Genomic DNA, 22,564 nt, shown 5'->3' with positions numbered 1-22,564 from the left:
GATCCCGAGTCGTTCCCAGGCCAGCCGGAAGACATAGTCTTCCCAACGTGTCCTGGGTCTTCCCCGTGGCCTCCTACCGGTCGGACGTGGCCTAAACTCCTCCCTAGGGAAGCGTTCCGGTGGCATCCTGACAAGATGCCCAAACCACCTCATCTGGCTCCTCTCGATGTGGAGGAGCAGCGGCTTAACTTTGAGCTCCCCCCGGATGACAGAGCTTCTCACCCTATCTCTAAGGGAGAGCCCCGCCACCCGGCGGAGGAAACTCATTTCGGCGGCTTGTACCCGTGATCTTGTCCTTTCGGTCATGACCCAAAGCTCATGACCATAGGTGAGGATGGGAACGTAAATCGACCGGTAAATTAAGAGCTTTGCCTTATGGCTCAGCTCCTTCTTCACCACAACGGATCGATGCAGCGTCCGCATTACTGAAGACACCGCACCGATCCGCCTGTCGATCTCACGATCCACTCTTCCCTCACTCGTGAACAAGACTCCGAGGTACTTGAACTCCTCCACTTGGGGCAAGATCTCCTCCCCAACCCGGAGATAGCACTCCACCCTTTTCCGGGCGAGAACCATGGACTCAGACTTGGAGGTGCTGATTCTCATCCCAGTCGCTTCACACTCAGCTGCGAACCGATCCAGTGAGAGCTGAAGATCCTGGCCAGATGAAGCCATCAGGACCACATCATCTGCAAAAAGCAGAGACCTAATCCTGCAGCCACCAAACAGGATCCCCTCAACGCCTTGACTGCGCCTAGAAATTCTGTCCATAAAAGTTATGAACAGAATCGGTGACAAAGGGCAGCCTTGGCGGAGTCCAACCCTCACTAGAAACGTGTCCAACTTACTGCCGGCAATGCGGACCAAGCTCTGACACTGATCGTACAGGGAGCGGACCGCCACAATCAGAAAAGTCCGATACTCCCATACTAAGTCCCCATACTCTCTGAGCACTCCCCACAGGACTTCCCGAGGAACACGGTCGGATGCCTTCTCCAAGTCCACAAAGCACATGTAGACTGGTTGGGCAAACTCCCATGCACCCTCAAGGACCCTGCCGAGAGTATAGAGCTGGTCCACAGTTCCACGACCAAAAACTACACCACTGGTGTTAAATATACCGTGACAATACAGTGTGTGGCACATGTGCATAGCAAGAACTTCAATGGAAGCAAGACTTCACCTAACTTTGATGAAGTGGTTTGTAGAAATAAGCATTTATGAGTATTTCAGTAAAGATACATACATTTCTTTGGTTTTTGGAAAATAGCTTTTGAGACCTGGCGGAACCGTCATATCGTTGTTCTTTAACACATCCATCCATTGTGTACCGCTTGTGCCTCTCAAGGTCACGGGGGTGGCTGGAGCCTATCCCAGCTGCATTTGGGCGGAAGGCGGGGTAAACCCTGGACAAGTCGCCACCTCATCGCAGGGCCCACAGAGATAGCCAGACAAAGTTCACACTCACATTCACACACTGGGACCAATTTAGTGTTGCCAATCAACCTATCCCCACGTGCATATTTTTGTAGGTGGAAGGAAGCCGGAGTACCCAAAGGGAACCCACGCAATCACAACCTCAACACAAAAAGACCCCGAGCCCGGGGATCGAACCAAGGACCTTCCTCTGTTCCACTGTGCTGCCTCTTTAAATCATGTTAGATTTAAACCGGTAGTGTGAAAAGTGTGGCTTTGCGGTCTGCGGTCTTCAGTCACACTGGCCCTCTCCCGAAAGGCACAGACCAGGGAATCCCACCTCCTCCATAAGATCGTCACAGAAACACCACGACGCGTGCGCCTAAAGTCAAGGCGCCCCTTTGTCATGCAAGCCCACGAGCTGCTCAGCACAACATCAACAACATCAGCTGATACTTCAAAGGCCACCTGGGTCAAGACGAGATGGAGAGAACAGTGGAAGTTAGCAGAACCATCTAGGCTGCACCACTACATCGACGACCCCACAGACGTCTCCAGCCAGGAACTGCCCCGGAAGCAGTGGACAACCCTCAACCGCTTGAAGACCGGCGTCGGACGCTACAGAGCAGCGATGAAGAGGTGGGGACTTGCGGAAGATGCCTCCTGCGAGTGTAGGGACCCAGTCCAGATAGTAGAGCATATAGTAACTAGTTGCCCCAAACACCGGCCACTGAACAAGGTCTGATTGACCTGGACGATGACACGTTGACCTGGCTCGCCTCAACAGAGCTGAAAATCTAGACACGACAGAAGAAGAAGAAAAATGTGGCTCGCCGGTCATATCAGGCCCGCAAACTGGTTTAACACGGCCCGCAGCTTGCAAAATTAGTTTGCTGAGTACAACAATGAGTCTCAGGGCATTCAATCAATCACAACTGGACTGTTTAGTTTGTCTTAGAAGACATTTCGCCTCTCATCCAAGTAGGCTTCATCAGTTCATGCTCATAGACTTAGCTTGGTCAGATCTCGTCTTGGACTTAGATTGGTCAGAACTCGTCTAGCGGATGATGCCAAAACCCCAAATATTTATACTCCAAAAAACAGGAGAGTGTGCCTGGGCAAGAATGGTTTTGCCCTATTGCGGTGAAAAACACAACTGTTTTGATGCAAACGGGAAATCCTACTGTCCTACTGTCAATACCAACAACAGTCGTTAAAGTGTCATTTCCCCTCAATAGCATTGAGGTAATGTGTGGCAGAAATTATCTCTGTGGATTGAGTCTAAAATAGTCAAAATCCTCCACGTTAGCATTCCATTCAGTTGTAAACAAATTCTGGTCACATCCTGTGACCAGAATGTTTCTAACTCCTTGGATGCTAAATTGCAAAGTCTTTTAAGAATAGGTGAAATGACAGTGTTGTATGTGGAACACAGTTGGTGTCGCAGACCACCTCCTCTGTTCACGGATGATTTTCAAACCTTGACATAGATGGCTTCTCTCACACTTCTTTCGTACCATCGGTCCAGAATCTGTACATTTTCTGTTCTCAAAGGAGTGCTGTTTATCCTTAAGGTGAAGGTAGACAGCTGAGTCTTGGCCTGAAGAGTTTGCCCATCTATACTGTGCCATATGCTTTCATCATTACGCTTAAGAGCGTACACCAGGTTGTTTTTGTGGGGTGTCCGGTCTTTAGTGAAGTGAAGTGAAGTGAATTATATTTATATAGTGCTTTTCTCTAGTGACTCAAGGCACTTTTACATAGTGAAACCCAATATCTAAGTTACATTTAAACCAGTGTGGGTGGCACTGGGAGCAGGTGGGTAAAGTGTCTTGCCCAAGGACACAACGGCAGGGATTAAGATGGCGGAAGCGGGGATCGAACGTGGAACCCTCAAGTTGCTGGCACGGCCACTCTACCAACCGAGCTATACCGCCCCTTTAGGATTCACCAGTCTCTGTTTCAGGGTGTTGCCTGGTTTGATGTGTACTGAGATGTTGTGTTGGTTAAAACATCTTCTGAGTTTCTCAGATAAACCTGATACATATGGAATGACAATATCTTTGCATCTGTCACCTTTTTCTCCCTTATCCACTCTGTTCATGTCATTTCTGGAACTGGATGCACTTTTCATAAACGACCAGCTGGGGTGACCACAGGTTTTGAGAGCTTCCCTCAAATGCTCATGCTCTGTATTGTAGGGTTCTGTTAACGGTCATTTTGTGTTCCAGTGGGTGGTGTGAGTCAAAAAGTAGGTATGGATCAGTATGTGTGGTTTTTTTTTGGTAAAACCCGACATGGAAGCCCCTGTTTTCTCCAATGTGGACATCACAGTCCAAAGAAGGCAATTTACTGTCTTTGACATCCTCACGTGTGAACCTGTCCCCTGTGCCTTCACTTGCACTTCTTGCCTTCTGATTTTCCCCCAGGTGTCATTACTATACTGTATCTGTACCAATGACTTGGGGCTGTTACCTTAAACGAGCTCAGAGTTTTCTTTTCCATTTGCTCCATGTCTTCTAAGACCAACCAAACAGTCCAGTTGCGAATGCCCTGAGATTACAATGACCTGGATGAATGAGAACATTCATAGATATATAAAAATGAGCTGCAATCACACTATTTGAAGATGACGTGTGAGCTGACTTTAAGGGCCCTCTGGATTTGCTGCCGCTGCTCCAATTAGCGCAGGTGCAAGCAATCAGCTGCTCCTGTTGTGGCTGGCAGCAGACTAATACCTAATACCTTTTTCTAACGTAAATTATCCACTCAACAGATAAAATAACGAAACGGTAAGACAAAAAGACTTAAGTCAACATGATCATCATCTTTGTAGTTAAAATTCCATGCAGCGCTCGCAATTTGTTGACAGCACGATGTGCACCCTGAACTCTATTGTAAAAATGTGTGTTTCTACATTTGTTGTTTGTTCTTATTTATTTTATGCTTAAATCTGCCATGTTCATATTGGTTCAGTTTGTAGTTATGTTACCTTTAATTCGGCTATTATGATGTCATTTTGACTAGGGATGTCCGATAATGGCTTTTTGCCGATATCCGATATTCCGATATTGTCCAACTCTTTAATTACCGATACCGATATCAACAGATGTATACAGTCGTGGAATTGACTCATAATTATGCCTAATTTGGACAACCAGGTATGGTGAAGGTAAGGTACTTTAAAAATAAAATTATAAAATAAAATATGATAAATAAATTAAAAACATTTTCTTGAATAAAAAAGAAAGTAAAACAATATAAAAACAGTAACATAGAAACTAGTAATTAATGAAAATGAGTAAAATTAACTGTTAAAGGTTAGTACTATTAGTGGACCAGCAGCACGCACAATCATGTGTGCTTACGGACTGTATCCCTTGCAGACTGTATTGATATATATTGATATATAATGTAGGAACCAGAATATTAATAACAGAAAGAAACAACCCTTTTGTGTGAATGAGTGTGAATGGGTGTAAATGGAGGAGGGAGGTTTTTTGGGTTGGTGCACTAATTGCAAGTGTATCTTGTGTTTTTTATGTTGATTTAATAAAAATAAATAAATAAAAGGAACGATACCGATAATAAAAAAAAAAACGGTATTATCGGACATCTCTAATTTTGACAATTGTTTCGATTATAATTGTAATATTTGAATGATAAATGAATATGTTTTGGCGGTTTAAGGAAACACTTTTTTTTTTTGCTTGTTTGCTTTTCCAAACACGTCTTTAATGGTGAACTGCCAACATGAGAATGCTAAACCGGAAGTGCTTAAAGTTTAATGGCTTTGTAATAACACTGAGACAATGTCTAAATTCATTGTGTTTGTGACAGAGTGGATGAACTTGGTACTCATCACTGGTCTCAACAGGTGTAATTCACGTCATTAGGTTACTGGTTTGCTAGCATTTATATAAGTACTGGTTTAATTTTGTATCAGATACATGTATTAATTTAACTGTGGCAAGATACTTACATGTGGCGGCAGCTCGTCTTCAGAAATGTTTGAGGCGGAGCCGGCAGGTATTTCTTGGTTTTGTGAGGTTGATGATGTTATCACAGACAGCATCAGATCATACCAACTCACAGGGGGTAGTTTGTTTTCTATTTAGATTAATCTTAGGTTTGGTTCAGAGAGATATGAGGGTTAGATAGCAATTGTAACTTTGGGTTATTTTATTTTAACACTATGACGACACACTATTGTAGGCTCACTGTTTGATGTTTAGAAATGATAGATGATGTTGGTAAGCAAACCTGTTGGGCAACAGTGTCGCATGCCAGGTAGTATGGGAAGTCATATAAAAGAGCAGAAAGGTTATGTGCTGGGCCATTTTGTTGTTAACAATTCAGACGTGCTGTAGCCAAAACACATGCTTTCCTTCCTTGATTTGAGTGAGTAGATTCTTTGCTTTGTACTTTTGATTGTTTAAGTAGCTACTAAGATTTTTTATTCAGTTTTACACGTTTTGTCAATAAACACGCCACACTTCCAACATACTGAAAGTCTGTCTTCCTATCATTTGGCCCTTGGACACCACATTACAACAGTGTTCTCCCTGGTGTTTTGGAACTGCACCATTTTTTTCCTCAGAATTGTCAACTAACTCGAAGTGCTTTGTCAAGAGGATTATTTGTAATGTGTACATTTTCAGAATGTGCTTTTTCTATTTTTGGCTAATGCAAGTCAAAGAAAACTATTTTGAAATGTCTTTATTTTTAAATTATTATTCTGTGTTTTTACCAGTCCGAGAATGCAGTTTCCTCTATGCGGCCCATGAGCTAAAATTAGCTCGACACTAGGGCTGTGAATCTTTGGGTGTCCCACGATTCGATTCAATATCGATTCTTGGGGTCACGATTCGATTCAAAATCCTTTTTTTTTTTCAATTCAACACGATTCTCGATTCAAAAACGATTTTTTTCCCGTTTCAAAACGATTCTCTATTCATTCAATACGTAGGATTTCAGCAGGATCTACCCCAGTCTGCTGACATGCAAGCAGAGTAGTAGATTTTTGTAAAAAGCTTTTATAATTGGAAAGGACAATATTTTATCAACTGATTGCAATACTATAAATTTGTTTTAACTTATAAATGAACCAAAAATAAGACTTATTTTATCTTTGTGAAAATATTGGACACTGTGTTGTCAAGCTTATGAGATGTGATGCAAGTGTAAGCCACTGTGACACTATTGTTCTTTTATTTTAATTTTTTTTAAATGTCTAATGATAATGTCAATGAGGGATTTTTAATCACTGCTATGTTGAAATTGTAACTAATAATGATACTGTTGTTGATAATATTCATTTTTGTTTCACTGCTTTTGGTTTGTTCTGTGTCGTGTTTGTGTCTCCTCTCAATTGCTCTGTTTATTGCAGTTCTGAGTGTTGCTGGGTCGGGTTTGGTTTTGGAATTGTATTGCATTGTTTTGGTATTGCTGTGTATTGTTTTGTTGGATTAATTAATTAAAAAAATAAATAAATAAAAATAATAATAATAAAATTAAATCGATTTTTTTAAAATGAGAATCGATTCTGAATCACACAACGTGAGAATCGCGATTCGAATTCGAATCGATTTTTTCCCACACCCCTATTTGACACCTAGGATTTAAACAGTTCTTTGCTTGAAATACTGTGAACTGATTCCTAGCTTTCTACCTTGTTGTAGGCCTTTGCCCTGTGCCTTTCTAGGAACACCGTTTTCTGTGATGCCTAACAAGAACTACTAGCTAAAGAGATTTACCTTGGACCATAATAGTGGAATAAAAAAGGGTTTGGACTTTGGGTGCTTTAGAAGAGTCGACTGCTCGACAATTCAATTCTGAAAAATTTGGATTTGACTATCAACTTCGCAATTAAATTCGGGGAGGCTGATTTCGAGGTTGTCACTAAACTACCCAGCTCTTCTGTGTTTATTTTTTATTTTTGAGGTGGAAAAAGTTGCAAACCACCCTATTTTTCGGACCATAGGGCGCACCGGTTTATTAAGCGCACTGCACCATAGCGGGTCTATGTTCATACAAAAAGCGCACCGAATTATAAGGGACAATAGAGGGGTCATATTATGTTTTTTCTAGATGTGTTGATCATGAAATGGTGGGTGTTTGGTCAAAATACTGCATAGATGATGTTTTACAGACCATCTTTAGGTCGCTTTCTGACCATCTCTTCAGAATGCGCCATTTGGTAGGCGGGTTTTATTTACATGGCTCCACTTAGACAGCATCTCCCCACCGTCATCTTTGTTGTAGCGTTGTAGCGTGTTAAGACGGGATTCGAAGGAGGAGTGTCAGAAGATGGAACTTACTGTTATAATGACATTCAGACTTTGCTTAGATCAAAAACGGAGCAGCATCTCCTCATTTGTGGCTCACTAGTGCAACGACAACAACTCCGAAAATCTGTCCCGTGAAAAACCGTCCTTCCGGAACTCTGAAAATAACAAAAGTTCCGTGGGAGAATGATATAAACCCATGACACTGGTGGTTTTTAGGCGCTTTACTGACAGATATAAGCAGATATAAGATACGCTACGCTACTTTGTATTGGAAATGGCAACAGCTGAGGGTAGGGAAAAATAAGGAGCGTCAGTGCAGACAACAATGGCGCACACATTTCTCTCTTATGTGTGACTGCCATCTACCGATCATACATATTTTGACACCATGCACCAAATAAAAATGCTCCGAGGTCGGAATCATTACGCACATTAGGTGCACCAGGTTATAAGGCGCATTGTCGATTTTTTGTGGAAATGAAATAATTTTAAGTGCGTCTTATACTCCGAAAAATACGGTAGATATGTTTATGTACATACATTGCTAATCTTTGAAAGTATAAAACATTTGAAATTGCATTTTTAGATTTTGAAAACTTGAGGACTTAGGCAGCTCTGACGAAATGGTCTAATACAGGTGTGTCAAACTAATTTAAGTTCGGGGGCCACATGGAGAAAAATATACTCCCGGACTGGTAAAATCCCGGCACAATAACTTAAAAATAAAGACAACTGCAGATTATTTTCTTTGTTTAAAAATAGAACAAGCACATTCTGAAATTGAACAAATCATAATGTTTTTTTTTTTACACTTACATGTTGTAGTATTCTATCGTTATTTGTCGTTATTTATATTTTCCGAATAGACTATGTGATAATGTTGATCAGTCAACTCATTGGTGTTAATTTTCAATCTATCAAGATAAAAAAAAATGATATCAAAATCAAATTACAGTATGTTATTTATGTAGTTTGATCATTTTCCTCGACTGAGGTGCTAAAATCATGTGGTTTATTTTGTACATATGTGGCATCATTTACAAAGATACAAATAATTGCTATTGCGACATCCAGTGGACTAATTTGTAACAGCAGTTTCTTTCATTCAAAAATTTCAGGTTAATTTTTATATTTAGCAATATATTTACCTGTTGCGAGCCTGATCCCTTGGGCCGTATGATTGACACCCCTGGTCAAATAATTAATGTTCACATACGTACATAGGTACCTACGCTCCCACATACATACACAAATACAGTACATATTTACCTACCTAATGTTCGTACATCCACACGCACATTCAATATACAAACATACACATACACATACTGTACATATACATTCACTGTACAAACACATATACACATTCTGTACATATACAAGTACATATGCATACTTACACTCATGCACATAATCACGTTTCATCAAACATATATTAACGTTGTTGCCCTAGGGTAAACTGGGTGTAACACATGGCACACTGACAAAGCTTAACCTATTGTGACTATAACAATCTACAAGGTTAATGTAGGTTGCTTCTCTTTCTCCCCCTCCATTTTTCTGCATTCTTTCGTATCTCAAGTTATCATTACGTATATGTATTGTTGCATTTAAACAACTGTATTGTTGATAATAAAGGTAAATTATTGGTATTGTTCATTATCAATAGCGCTATTTCTATTGGTATTTGTATTGATCCATTTGTAGTGTAATAATGCTCATTGTCATTTCTGTATTATTTTTTGCTAACTGCTTATTTGCTATTACTTTTACCATCATATTTGTACATGTCATATTTGCTGATGTTGCTCTATTGTTGTTGTTGTTGTTGTTTGCTGTTGTTGTTTTTGTCTCTCTGTCTAATCCCCCTCTTGTCCCCAAAATTTCCCCCTCTGTCTTCTTTTTTTTTCTCTTTCTATCCCCTCCTGCTCCGGCCCGGCTGCACTAAATGATAATATAAATACATTTAATAAAGTCAAATACAAATAAGGCAACAAGAGAAGTATCCTACACTTCTCTTTTGTAAAGTAAATCTGAACATCCGACATGGGCATCTACATCAACTATATGATTTGCCTGAGAAGCTGGACAGGACATTAAAAAAAAATAAAAATAAAAAAATAAAATAAAAATAAAAATAAAAATAAAAATAATTAAAGGTTGAAAAATAAAAATCAAAAAATATGCAGGCAAATTGCTGTGTTCTAAGAATATCATGAGGTTATGTTTTTTTCTGCATTCGTCCAAGCTTTTGTTAAACACACAATATGAACACTCACAATAATAAAGCATCTTGCACTATATTAATTTATATTATTATGTTTTGTCAACTTGTACGTCTTTGTCACTGCCTGAAATGAATAAATTAATAAAATAATAATAATAATAATAAAAAAACAAGCCTCCTAGATTTAAACAAGGGGCTTCATTGAACAATCTTCCCACACTTTTTGATATAACAAATTGTGCACACGTAAACCTGTAATGTACTTTAATGTAACTCTGGCAAGCATGTTGGGAACTATCCATCCATCCATTGTCTACCGCTTTTCCCTCTTGGGGTGGCGGGGGGCGCTGGAGCCTATCTCAGCTGCGTTCGGGCGGAAGGCGGGGTACACCTTGGACAAGTCGCTACCTCATCGCAGGGCCAAAACAGATAGAGAGACAACATTCACACACTAGGGCCAATTTAGTGTTGCCAATCAACCTATCACCAGGTGCATGTCTTTGGAGGTGGGAGGAAGCCGGAGTACCCGGAAGGAACCCACGCAATCACGGGAGAAGATGCAAACTCCACACAGAAAGATCCCGAGCTCAGGACCTTCGTATTGTGAGGCACATGCACTAACCCCTGTGCCACCTTGCTGATGTTGGGAACTATACAAAATTAAATACAATACGACAGTGTTTTTCAACCTTTTTTGAGCCAAGGCACATTTTTTGCGTTGAAAAAATCTGGAGGCACACCACCAACAGAAATCATTAAAAAACAAAACTCAGTTGACAGTAAAAAGTTGTTGTCGCAATTGTTGGATATGACTTTAAAGCATAACCAAGCATGCATAATATAGCTCTTGTCGCAAAGTAGGTGTACTGTCATGACTTATTATGAGTTGTTTGCTGTTTTCCTGTGTGTAGTGTTTTAGTTCTTGTCTTGCACTCCTATTTTGGTGGTGTTTTCTCTTTTTTTGGTATTTTCCTGTAACATTTTCATGTCTTCCTTTGAGCGATATTTCCCGCATCTACTTTGTTTTAGCAATCAAGAATATTTCAGTTGTTTTTATCCTTCTTTGTGGGGACTTTGTTGATTGATGTCATGTTCGGATGTACATTGTGGACACCGTCCTTGCTCCACAGTAAGTCTTTGCTGTCGTCCAGCATTCTGTTTTGTTTACTTTGTAGCCAGTTCAGTTTTAGTTTCGTTCTGCATAGCCTTCCGTAAGCTTCAATGACTTTTCTTAGGGACACTCACCTTTTGTCTATTTTTGGTTTAAGCATTCGACATCTTTTTACCTGCACATTGCCTCCCGTTGTCGCCTGCATACTGTGATCACGACAAACCACGTTCCCGACATCTACAAAGCAATTAGCTACCTGCTGCCACCTACTGATACGGAAGAGTATTACACGGTTACTCTGCCGAGCTCAAGACAGCACCGACACTCAACAACAACACATTATTTGCGGATTATAATTACTGGTTTGCAAAAAATATTTTTAAATTAGGTGAAATGACAATCTCCCACGGCACACCAGACAATATCTCACGGTACACTAGTTTTCCGCGGCACAGTGGTTGAAAAACACTGCAATAGGAGACTGAAAAATGCCTTTTTAGAGCGGCCATGAAGTCAAATATTTTGAGTTGCGCCAAAGTTTCTTTCAGCACCCAGAAGACCTTGTGGTTGTTATTTATTGCACCGCATTCACTTGGTAATTCATCATTTATTTATGTGACAGTTGTTATCTATTATGTTGTTCCTTTTCACATGGGCCAAGAATGGCAGATTTTATGCAACATTAAACATCCTGGCATCCGACTGTGGCTCTGTGTTTCCTCTCGCTCGAGCTGATAATCGCACAGTCAGTTAATTGCAAGATATCGATACCGGCATCACGAGAACAAATACGACACCCACTCCACCATCCCACCCATCTTGAGATTGGGATATTTTTGCAAAGTTTGTTCCGTCGGAACGCGGAGCTCCCTTAATGGGTCCTGGGACGAGAATGGTAATAGGCGTCGGCACTGGCAGTGGCACAAGAAGCGTGTTTGTTCATAAATATCTAGGGGCGGCATTACTCCACTTGCTGTAGTCCCATAATCGTCAATCACGGGGCACGCCGTCCTACTTTTAAAGGAGGCTCGCCACGTGTGCTCTTGCAAAGTACGCAAGTGCGGACGGCCGCAAGGAGGGAGTCAGAAAGGGGCACGATTTAAAACCTCATGTTAACGTCCAACATGAACCAGGGTTGACCTTTACAACATGTTTGGGGGTGCGTTAACACCTGTCTTGTTGAGTTGCATTAAACTCCTTTAAACAAATAATTATTTAGCCTAAGCATCGTGTCAGCCACACTAAACCATCGTTTTAGGTCCCCCTCCTTGGATCATTTTTTACAAAAGTATGTGCGCCGTTTATTTCTTGAATCTCCGGCTCTTAGCTTTGTATGGACTCATCGATCGTTTACAAACTGAGTTCGGAGAGGAAGTGACGCCAGAAAGACAGCGCGCCCCACACAAGAAGTGACGTCGGAAAGAACTCGCCACAGCCATCTTCATAACAACCTGTTACCACTCGGAGGTAAACACTAGAAATATGGAGGTCAGTCATCCAGACATGCTCGTGTTTCCCCTTCCTCTACATCAGTGGTTCTCAAATGGGGGTACGCGCACCCCTGGGGGTACTTGAAGGTATGCCAAGGGGTACGTGAGATTTTTTTTAAATATTCTAAAAATAGCAACAATTAAAAAATCATTTATAAATATATTTATTGAATAATACTTCAACAAAATATGAATGTAAGTTCATAAATTGAACATCAAATTAAGTAGGCTATTCCATTCATTACAATGCAACAATGCAATATTCAGTGTTGACAGCTAGATTTTTTTGTGGACATGTTCCATAAATATTGATGTTAAAGATTTATTTTTTTGTGAAGAAATGTTTAGAATTAAGTTCATGAATCCAGATGGATCTCTATTACAATCCCCAAAGAGGGCACTTTATGTTGATGATTACTTCTATGTGTAGAAATCTTTATTTATAATTTAATCACTTTTTTATTTTTCAACAAGTTTTTAGTTATTTTTATATCTTTTTTTCCAAATAGTTCAAGAAAGACCACTACAAATGAGCAATTTTTTGCACTGTTATACAATTTAATGAATCAGAAACTGATGACATAGTGCTGTATTTTACTTCTTTATCTCTTTTTTTCAACCAAAAATGCCTTGCTCTGATTAGGGGGTACTTGAATTAAAAAAAAATTCACATGGGGTACATCACTAAAAAAAGGTTGAGAACCACTGCTCTACATGTACAGACGCTTGTGGAAATCACACATGAATACCTTAAGAGAAAGCGATTGCAGCTATTTCGGATACAACTAGCAATGTCTGATATAATCGGCCTGCCGATATTATCGGCCGATAAATGCGTTAAATTGTAATATCGGAAATTATCGGTATCGGTTTTTTTTATTTTATTTTTTTTATTAAATCAACATAAAAATCACAAGATACACTTACAATTAGTGCACCAACCCAAAAATAATAATAGGAAACATTAATATTAATATTCTGGTTCCTACATTATATATCAATATATATCAATACAGTCTGCAAGGGATACAGTCCGTAAGCACACATGATTGTGCGTTCTGCTGGTCCACTAATAGTACTAACCTTTAACAGTCAATTTGACTAATTTTCATTAATTACTAGTTTCTATGTAACTGTTTTTATATTGTTTTACTTTCTTTTTTATTCAAGAAAATGTTTTTAATTTATTTATCTTATTTTATAAACAATTTTAAAAAGTACCTTATCCTCACCATACCTGGTTGTCCAAATTAGGCATAATAATGTGTTAATTCCACGACTGTATGTATCGGTTGATATCGGTATCGGTTGATATCGGTATCTGTAATTAAAGAATTGGACAATATCGGAATATCGGATATCGGCAAAAAGCCATTATCGGACATCCCTAGATACAACACTTCTCAGACGGCAAGAGAACTTTCGATTGTCCAGGTCAGCTGGCAGATTTTATGCAACATTAAACATCCTGGCATCCGACTGTGGCTCTGTGTTTCCTCTCGCTCGAGCTGATAATCGCGTCAGTTAATTGCGAGATATCGATACCGGCATCACGAGAACAAATATGACACCCACTCCACCATCTCACCCATCTTGAGATTGGGATATTTTTGCAAAGTTTCCACTCTACTTACCGAAAAACTTTGTCCATTTGTCGAAGGAGAGACAACGAAAATGCGGGCTCCCGTGGATGTGATTAAAAAGGTAGCGTGTGCTTTGTATTACCTGGCCGTCGAGGGAAGACTCCGGAAAATGGCAAATGCTTTTGGACTGGCAAAGCAGACCATATCTGTTTTTGTCCGCCATGTATGTCGCAGACTCAACGTCTAGGTCCAGAGTATATAAAGTCACCAAAAACGAATGGACAATGAAGGTGAAGGCAAAAAAGTGTGTAATGTCCTGACCAGATATCTAAATCCCTAGATTGATTGATGTTCTTTATCACATTGTTTACTTTCACGTGTTTATTAAAGATTTGATTAATTTATGATGGCTCAGGTGTGATTCACTACAATAGGGCCCCACAGCACACTGGATTCCAGTTAATTGAAGTACCACAACTCTGGATGTTGTTCAGATAAGTTACATTTGATTTAAGAACTTGCACACAAAACAACACTGGAGATGACTATGACGTGCACATTTTATTCTTGAACAGTATGATAGGTTGGTAGCTGTAAGATGACTGTCCGTCATTTGTTTATATGTTAAATATCTGTCCTATGTTTAACCTAATGTTTAGTCTATGCTTAATGTGTGTCAAATCTTGTTTTAGTATCGCACATTAGAGTATGGGAGAAATGCAATTTCCAGTCTGCTGTGTCATGGTCTGATTGACAATAAAGTTGACTTGACTTGACATAATGTGACGTCACAAAAGAGAGGTATTTTCTTAACACCTGCCTTTAAAGCGCGAGTCACACAATGCATACGGTGATGCTGATAAATTAACTGTTTTTAACAGGGTTGTCTCGATACCAATATTTTGGTATCTGTACCAAAATGTATTACGATACTTTTCTAAATAAAAATGGACCACAAAAAAAATAATATTATTGGCTGTATTTCAACAGAAAATCATACATTAAAATCTTAACTTCTCTTTTAGTAGTAAGTAGGCAAACAAAGGCTACTAATTAGTCTGCTGATGTATGCAGTAACATATTGTGCCATTTCCCATTGTGTTATTTTGTCAAAATTATTAAGGACAAGCAGGAGAAAATGGAATTATTAACTAACTCGTTCATTTACTGTTAATATCTGCTTATTTTCTGTTTTAACAATTTATATCGACACTTCTGTTAAAATTTAATAAGCACTTATTATTCTGTTGATTGGATACTTTACATACGTTTTAAGTGATACTATACATTTTGGTATCAAGCCAATACCAAGTAGTTACAGGGTCATGCATTGGTAACAAAGTTCTCCTGTGTCCAAGGACGTATTTTATGGTTTTATAAAAATGTTAAAAATTCAAAGGATTTTTGTGATAATAAAAAATATCGATGTAATCATTGTAGTATCGACTAGATACGGCATTTGTACTTTGTATCGTTACATGTCATATTATGCTCCTTCCAGCGCTGTTGTTTTTAGATTAGAGTTTGTATCCAATCAGAATTCAGCTAGCTTATGTTGCCATGCTGTACCAAATCTACCAAGAGCCTTCAGAATCAACAATCCTGGCGTCCGTGCACTATAAGTGAACGGACAGATATAATTGACAGACAGTTGCAATAGCCAATCAGTTCACAGGTTGTTGTCAGTAAGGCCTTCTAGCTGGCCTAAGGCAGATATATATTGTTATGTTATGAGCTAGGTAACTCCTTTACCCAGCATGCCACAGTAGTAAAGAGCATGCGCAGTAGCCCCGTTTAGATTGCTGAATGTACACATGCTGGCAGCAGGATGTTTTTGATGAGTACGCTGTGGAGTAAACTTTAAGAACTCAGCCAACATGCCTCGTCTGCATCTTTTATGATTAGGCCTAGTTTATAAAATCCGCTACACCTCCCTGATACTGAAGTACATGTCAAACTACTTCCATAACCACAACACCAGGGGGAGCTCCACTAACCACGTTAAACCCAGATTCCGATCTAACAAAGGTCTTAACTCATTCTCTTTCTATGCCACATCAATATGAAATGCACTACCAACAGGTGTAAAAGAAAGGGCATCTCTATCCTCCTTCAAAACCGCACTAAAAGAACACCTCCAGGCAACTTCAACCCTAAACTAACACCCTCCCTTCCTCATCATACCTCTTCGGATTGTAAATAATCAAATGTAAATAATCAAATGTAGACACTTTTTCTTATAATTTCTGATCTCTCTCTCTATGTCCACTACTTGCTGTACATATCCTACCAAGTCAGTCCTACACTGTTTCAATGTCAATTTCTCTGATGATGCAATTGTTGATGACTGAAGTGTTGATACCAACCAAACCTAACCCCCCCCCCCCCCTCATATCCCACACCCCGGATTGTAAATAATGTAAATAATTCAATGTATATACTCTGATGATTATCTTGTGTGATGACTGTATTATGAAAATAGTATATATCTGTATCATGAATCAATTTAAGTGGACACAGACTTAAACAAGTTGAAAAACTTATTCGGGTGTTACCATTTAGTAATTGTATTTATAATTGTACGGAATATGTACTTCACTGTGCAATCTACTAATAAAAGTCTCAATCAATCAATCAGACAAGACAACACATATATTTGCAAGGCCATTTTCAAGAAGGATATTTAAAGAGAAACTACATCTTGTGAGACGATGTCGGCCTCAGAAGCTAGCTCAGCTGTCCCGGCGATGAAATGTGAGTTCAGATGTTTTATTTCTGAATTTTTTCAGGTTTAATATGTATTTTTGCTATTTTATTTTTGCCAGTACCACATAAGATATGTTTTAATTGCTGATGCGGGTTAAATGCGGCAGAAAATAACCCGTTTTATACAACGCCCAGTAGTGCGTAAATGTGTTCCTGTATAGTATTTCTCAAGCAATGGTCATGTGGTGACATCAATGATGGTATTTTGAGAGCTCGTTATTGAAGTCGGACATCACTGAAGGCCTAGGTGAGAAACGCACGGCCACTGCTTTTTGGCATGCAAGCCTACATTTGTACACATTTAGCACTCAACTAAAGGCAAGCAGGCGATACAGCTTCATCTGTTCTATCAGAACTACGGCGGTTAGCTGGATAGAAAGTAAGACTAGCCATGTCGTTTGTCCACAATCTACCGGTCTTCCTGTACCGGTAAAAATAAAAAACGGTCTACGGTATACAACCCTACTCTGCTAAAGTCTCTCCCTCGTTGTTTGTGACAAGGGCGCTCTTTAAAGGCCTACTGAAACCCACTACTACCCACCACGCAGTCTGATAGTTTATAAATCAATGATGAAATCTTAACATTGCAACACATGCCAATACGGCCGGGTTAGCTTACTAAACTGCAATTTTAAATTTTGCGCGAAATATCCTGCTGAAAACCTCTCTGTATGATGACGTCAGCGCGTGACGTCACGGATTGTAGAGGACATTTTGGGACAGCATGGTGGCCAGCTATTAAGTCGTCTGTTTTCATCGCAAAATTCCACAGTATTCTGGACATCTGTGTTGGTGAGTCTTTTGCAATTTGCTCAATGAACAATGGAGACAGCAAAGAAGAAAGCTGTAGGTGGGAAGCGGTGTATTGCGGCCGGCTGCAGCAACAACACAAACACAGCCGGTGTTTCATTGCTTACATTCCCGGGAGATGACAGTCAAGCTTTACCATTGGCCTGTGGATAACTAGGACAACATAGACTCTTACCAGGAGGACTTTGAGTTGGATATGCAGACACGCAGCTGCAGCTTCCAAACATTTGATCGCTTGCCCGTACGTGCGTGCCGCTATGTGCATGTCACGTACGTAACTTTGGGGACTTTGGGGAAATATATGTGCTGTATGAACTTTGGGGAGGTGAACGGTACTTTGGGCTGTGGGATTGAGTGTGTTGTGCAGGTGTTTGAGTTGTATTGGCGGGTTATATGGACGGGAGGGGGGAGGTGTTTGTTATGCGGGATTAATTTGTGGCATATTAAATATAAACCTGGTTGTGTTGTGGCTAATAGAGTATATATATGTCTTGTGTTTATTTACTGTTTTAGTCATTCCCAGCTGAATATCAGGTCCCACCCGCCTCTCACAGCATCTTCCCTATCTGAATCGCTCCCACTGCCCTCTAGTCCTTCACTCTCACTTTCCTCATCCACAAATCGTTCATCCTCGCTCAAATTAATGGGGAAATCAACGCTTTCTCGGTCCAAATCGCTCTCGCTGCTGGTGGCCATGATTGTAAACAATGTGCAGATGTGAGGAGCTCCACAACCTGTGACGTCACGCTACTCGTCTGCTACTTCCGGTACAGGCAAGGCTTTTTTTATCAGCGACCAAAAGTTGCGAACTTTATCGTCGATGTTCTCTACTAAATCCTTTCAGCAGAAATATGGCAATATCGCGAAATGATCAAGTATGACACATAGAATGGACCTGCTATCCCCGTTTAAATAAGAAAATCGCATTTCAGTAGGCCTTTAAAAGTGTATTTATTTCATATTTATTTATTATTTGGGATCTGAACCGAGAATGTCGTTGTGGCTTGTGCAGCCCTTTGAGACACTCGTGATTCAGGGCTATATACAAAAACATTGATTGATTGATTGATTGATATTTCGAAAGGGTTTTTTTACTTCCGATTTTGAGCCTTTGGTCCCTTGACAAAATACCAGCGTGAATGCAAAGCAAACCCGTCTGCACCAAGTATCTTTCTTTTCTTATTAGTCCAGATTACAGTATGGTACTAGAAGTGAGAATGCAGCCTAAAAGACCCTCCCCTTCCCTCTGGTTCTCTGGGAACAGGTGGAAGGCTAATAATTGGAAGGACATGGGATGGGTGTACAGAGCTTCCATTAGTCTCTGTCTCCCCGCCTGCTGTTATCTCTTTCTTTAAGAGGAACTGTGCAAAGACAAGCTCATAGCTTCAGGACAAGATCCCAAAGACACCACGAGGGCCATTGTGTGCTCTCTCGGACCGATTATCAGTCCGAGACACATTTTTTTTTCTTTTCACCTGCCGCCCATTAGTTTGAGTCACATTCTTATCGGCGCATAAAAGCGATAACGCATCATCTTTCTTTACCGAGTCTCTTTCAAACATCCTTGACATTGAAACACACACACAAATCTCCACAAAACCTGGAGGAATCTCGTTGATCCTGAACAAAACGCTTACATAACTGTTGCGGTGTTGCTAAAGTGTTGGATCTTATCTCAGCCTCTTTTTTTTTTTTTTACGTAGAATTCACCACCCTCGAACCCTCCACAGAACACATGAGGAGTATTCGTAATTGCCTCTTGTTTGATGGGAAGGGAAGACACCCCCCTTACTGCAGTACTAATCAACAATATCCTCCTGCTGCACAACGAGAGGGGGGGAAAAAAAGTCAGCTCCCGCATTCAAATCTTAATCAGAATCTCCACACTGTGAGGAGAATGTTACGCTTAATTAAATGAACTCTTCCTTGGTAGCACACCCAAGCTCGGTGTGTGTGTGTGGATGCTTCTCTTTCTTACTTCTTTTTGATTAATTCTACTTTCATTAATCTTTTATCACTGCATACTTTTTCCACATTCCTAATTCTATTCTCCTATTATAACATTTAAACACAGGAAGTAAACAGAGATGGGAGTAGGATTAAAATGTACTCTGCTACTTCCTTCGGCCATGTTGAATTGGAACCTGGGATTGTTTTTCCAAAAAACTTACCTCCCGGAGTTCCTTGGCCACATCCTTGAGCTCTCGGAGGATTCCTTCCAGCTGGTCAATCACCATCTTCATGTGGCTGCGGATGCGTTCTCTCGGGCTGGGGGTCTCAGAGGTGTCCCGGGCCGGAGCTCTGCTGAGGGACATCCTTCACAGGGGGACGTGGGGCCAGTGGCCAACGGGCTGAGGGCGTGGGGGAGCCGAGTCGGGGTCCATGTCTTTGGCTACGAGGAGCCTCAGTGCTACTGATCCGAACAGGGGCCCCGGCCACGCAGGGAGACCTCAACATCTTAAAAGCACCCGGACGACCAAAACGCCTTTCCTCGCCACAGGGCCACTGGCTGACATCCACGACATTCGTCCGGAAACGGGAAGAAAGCGAGCGTGGGCGAAATCAAGCGCGGTAAATCCATGGGGAAAAAAAAAAAGAAAGAGGCACCAAAAAAAAAAAAAAAAAAAAAACATGTGCCGAGGCCAGAATGAAAATCTTACATAATCGTGCTGAGCCAACTCATCTCATGTGTCAGAGTGTACAACTCAACTGTTTTAGAGGAGAGGCTATTTAGAACATATTTCTATACTTAGGCTTCAGCTGGAGCCCTCATTCTACCTTCGAAAAGTGTGATACAGCACCCCCGATTATTCTCTTCTAAATAGTTTTCTTGGGGAAAAAACAGGTATTCCAAAGGACATCCAAAATCAGAGATCCGCGACAACTTAGTGATGCTGTCCATCTAGTCCATAGGCAGACAGGTGGTGGAGGTTTTCTCCTAAGGAATCCTGGCCCACCTTGAAGAAAGGATTTATTCCAGGTGGCATGGGATCAGGATGAATTGGATTTCTGAGCTAAACGTGACTCGTGGTAGAAATCACGGCGCGGATCAGACACAGTTACAGTTGAGAAGCAGAAACTCTTCCTGGGATCGGGGTCGCAGCGAGTCACAGCGATCTTGACCCACAGCAGTCCATATGGGTGTGCCCCCCCCCCCTCCAAAAAAACAAACAAAACACACACACACAAAAAAAGCAAGCAGAAAGAGAAAACGACTTCTCCTTCAGTTGTTGCTAAGGGAACCCGGTCTGCCTCCCTATGCCGTGATTGGATAATTATTTTACTTCTTATCCGTGGCTTTTTCTCTGCGGACTCTTCTCTCAGAGAGGTAGAGAGCTCCCCGCCGCCATCCAGCGAGATGAGATAAATCCCGTAAAAGATCCCCGATGGAGCGCAGGAAGCACTTCTCCACGAATCCGGGGCGATGACGCTGCCACGGGGTGTGCTGGCCAATCGCACATGGCACCTGGACAGAAAGCAACCACTTAGTCTCTTATAGTTCTTACCCTCGCCCCTGCCGGAGACTGGGAGTCACAAAACACTCGCACATGGACTCACCTTTTTTGAGCTCAACGCACCGTGCACATCATTGCAACGCACGCTTCCAACACCCTCTCGCCGCCCTCTGACTCAAAACACTTTCTCTCTCTTTCTGATGCACGCGCACTCAAGAGTTCTCTCCCTCCCCTACTTACCGCCTTGACAGAGAGAAGCCTCTATCAGCGGGGGTCTTTGAGCTCTCCGACTCGTCAGACGAGGAAGGGGGGGGGGGGGAACGGCCGAGGAGGCTGAGGCTGCTCCGCTGAGGAAAGTGGCCGAAGATGCCGCCCCTGATTCTGTCAACGCCGCCGCCAGCCTCGCTCAGATAACCGCGCCGCCAGAAAACGAGCCACCCGTCATCCCCGCCAGGCAGTTGACAGACGGGGGCTGAGCTGCGGGGAAAGAAAGAAAGCGGTGTGCAGATGACAGCTTCTCCTCTCTTTTGCTTGCTCGTCTATCTGCCTCATCAACCTCCCTCAACGACCCCTTCCTCTCTCTCTCTCTCTCTCTCTCTCGCCACCTTCTCTCGTGCTTGCTCTTTTCTACTGTCTCTCTGACCCCCCCCCTCGCACCCTCGCTGTGTCCTCCCTGACTGCCGGATGAAGGCGAGCTGATGCCAGAGTTTATCATGTGGCTCCGACTTCTGCCAGCACCACTCGCCGCTTCTGCTCCACTCGGCGGGAGGAGGAGCCTGCCGCTTTAAAGGCACAGCTGTCCCTCCTCCACCTCTGTCTTCTCCTCCGCCGGCGTCCCTCGCTCGCTAGCTGTCGTCAAAGTTTTATCGAGTGTGTTATCTCCCGCTTAAACCGGGATGGAGTCTTCATACACCGCCGGGCGCGGCGTCTCAAATGGGGCGGCGTGGCCCCACAACACCTGCACGGTATGGCGTTAATATGGAAGGCGAGGTTGCTGTTTCATTACCTCAATTGGGAGAGTTTTTTTTCTTTCTTTCTTTTGGCCTTACTGATTAGGAAGTTTTCATTCCGCGTGGCTTCCAAAGTCAAACACAATCAGTTGGGTGACGAAGTTTGACTTCAAAGTGGCTCCGAGGAGCTGATATAAAGTTCATCAAGAGTAATGAACCGTTCCAAAGTCACACTGGTAAAGTTTTGAATCCAATTTGAAAATTCTTGATTATTACAAAAGCTCTAAAGAGAAGTTAACTACAGTAATACCTCGACGTATGAGCTTAATTGTTTTTGAGCTCCCAACTCTAAACACTCTCAAAACGTCTCCCATTGAAATGAATCGAAACCAATTCAATTGGCGCTTGCCCGCCCGAAACATAACAATTTTGTGAATTTGAAAAAGAAAAAGAAACTCTTAGA

At 41.5% G+C, this 22,564-nt stretch overlaps 1 protein-coding gene across 2 annotated transcripts in view; it reads right to left on the bottom strand.

Moving 5' to 3' along the window:
- Positions 1 to 21,871, bottom strand: part of insyn1 (inhibitory synaptic factor 1) — a 233,732-nt gene extending 211,861 nt beyond the window's left edge. Inside the window, exons 1-2 of one of the 2 annotated variants that reach the window (XM_061964469.2) lie at positions 21,392 to 21,871; positions 19,868 to 21,162 (exon numbers count right to left, since the gene is read on the bottom strand). In XM_061964469.2, coding sequence (XP_061820453.1) covers positions 19,868 to 20,011 — 144 coding nt within the window. In that variant the 5' untranslated portion in view covers positions 20,012 to 21,162; positions 21,392 to 21,871. Of the gene's footprint in view, positions 1 to 19,867; positions 21,163 to 21,254 lie in introns of both variants that reach the window. The other variant, XM_061964470.2, reaches the window with a different exon arrangement.
- Positions 21,872 to 22,564: the final 693 nt, after the last annotated feature.

The sequence above is a fragment of the Nerophis lumbriciformis genome, linkage group LG06 (assembly GCF_033978685.3).
Source record: "Nerophis lumbriciformis linkage group LG06, RoL_Nlum_v2.1, whole genome shotgun sequence".
Taxonomy (NCBI): domain Eukaryota; kingdom Metazoa; phylum Chordata; class Actinopteri; order Syngnathiformes; family Syngnathidae; genus Nerophis; species Nerophis lumbriciformis.
This window is presented reverse-complemented; position numbering and strand designations above follow the sequence as displayed.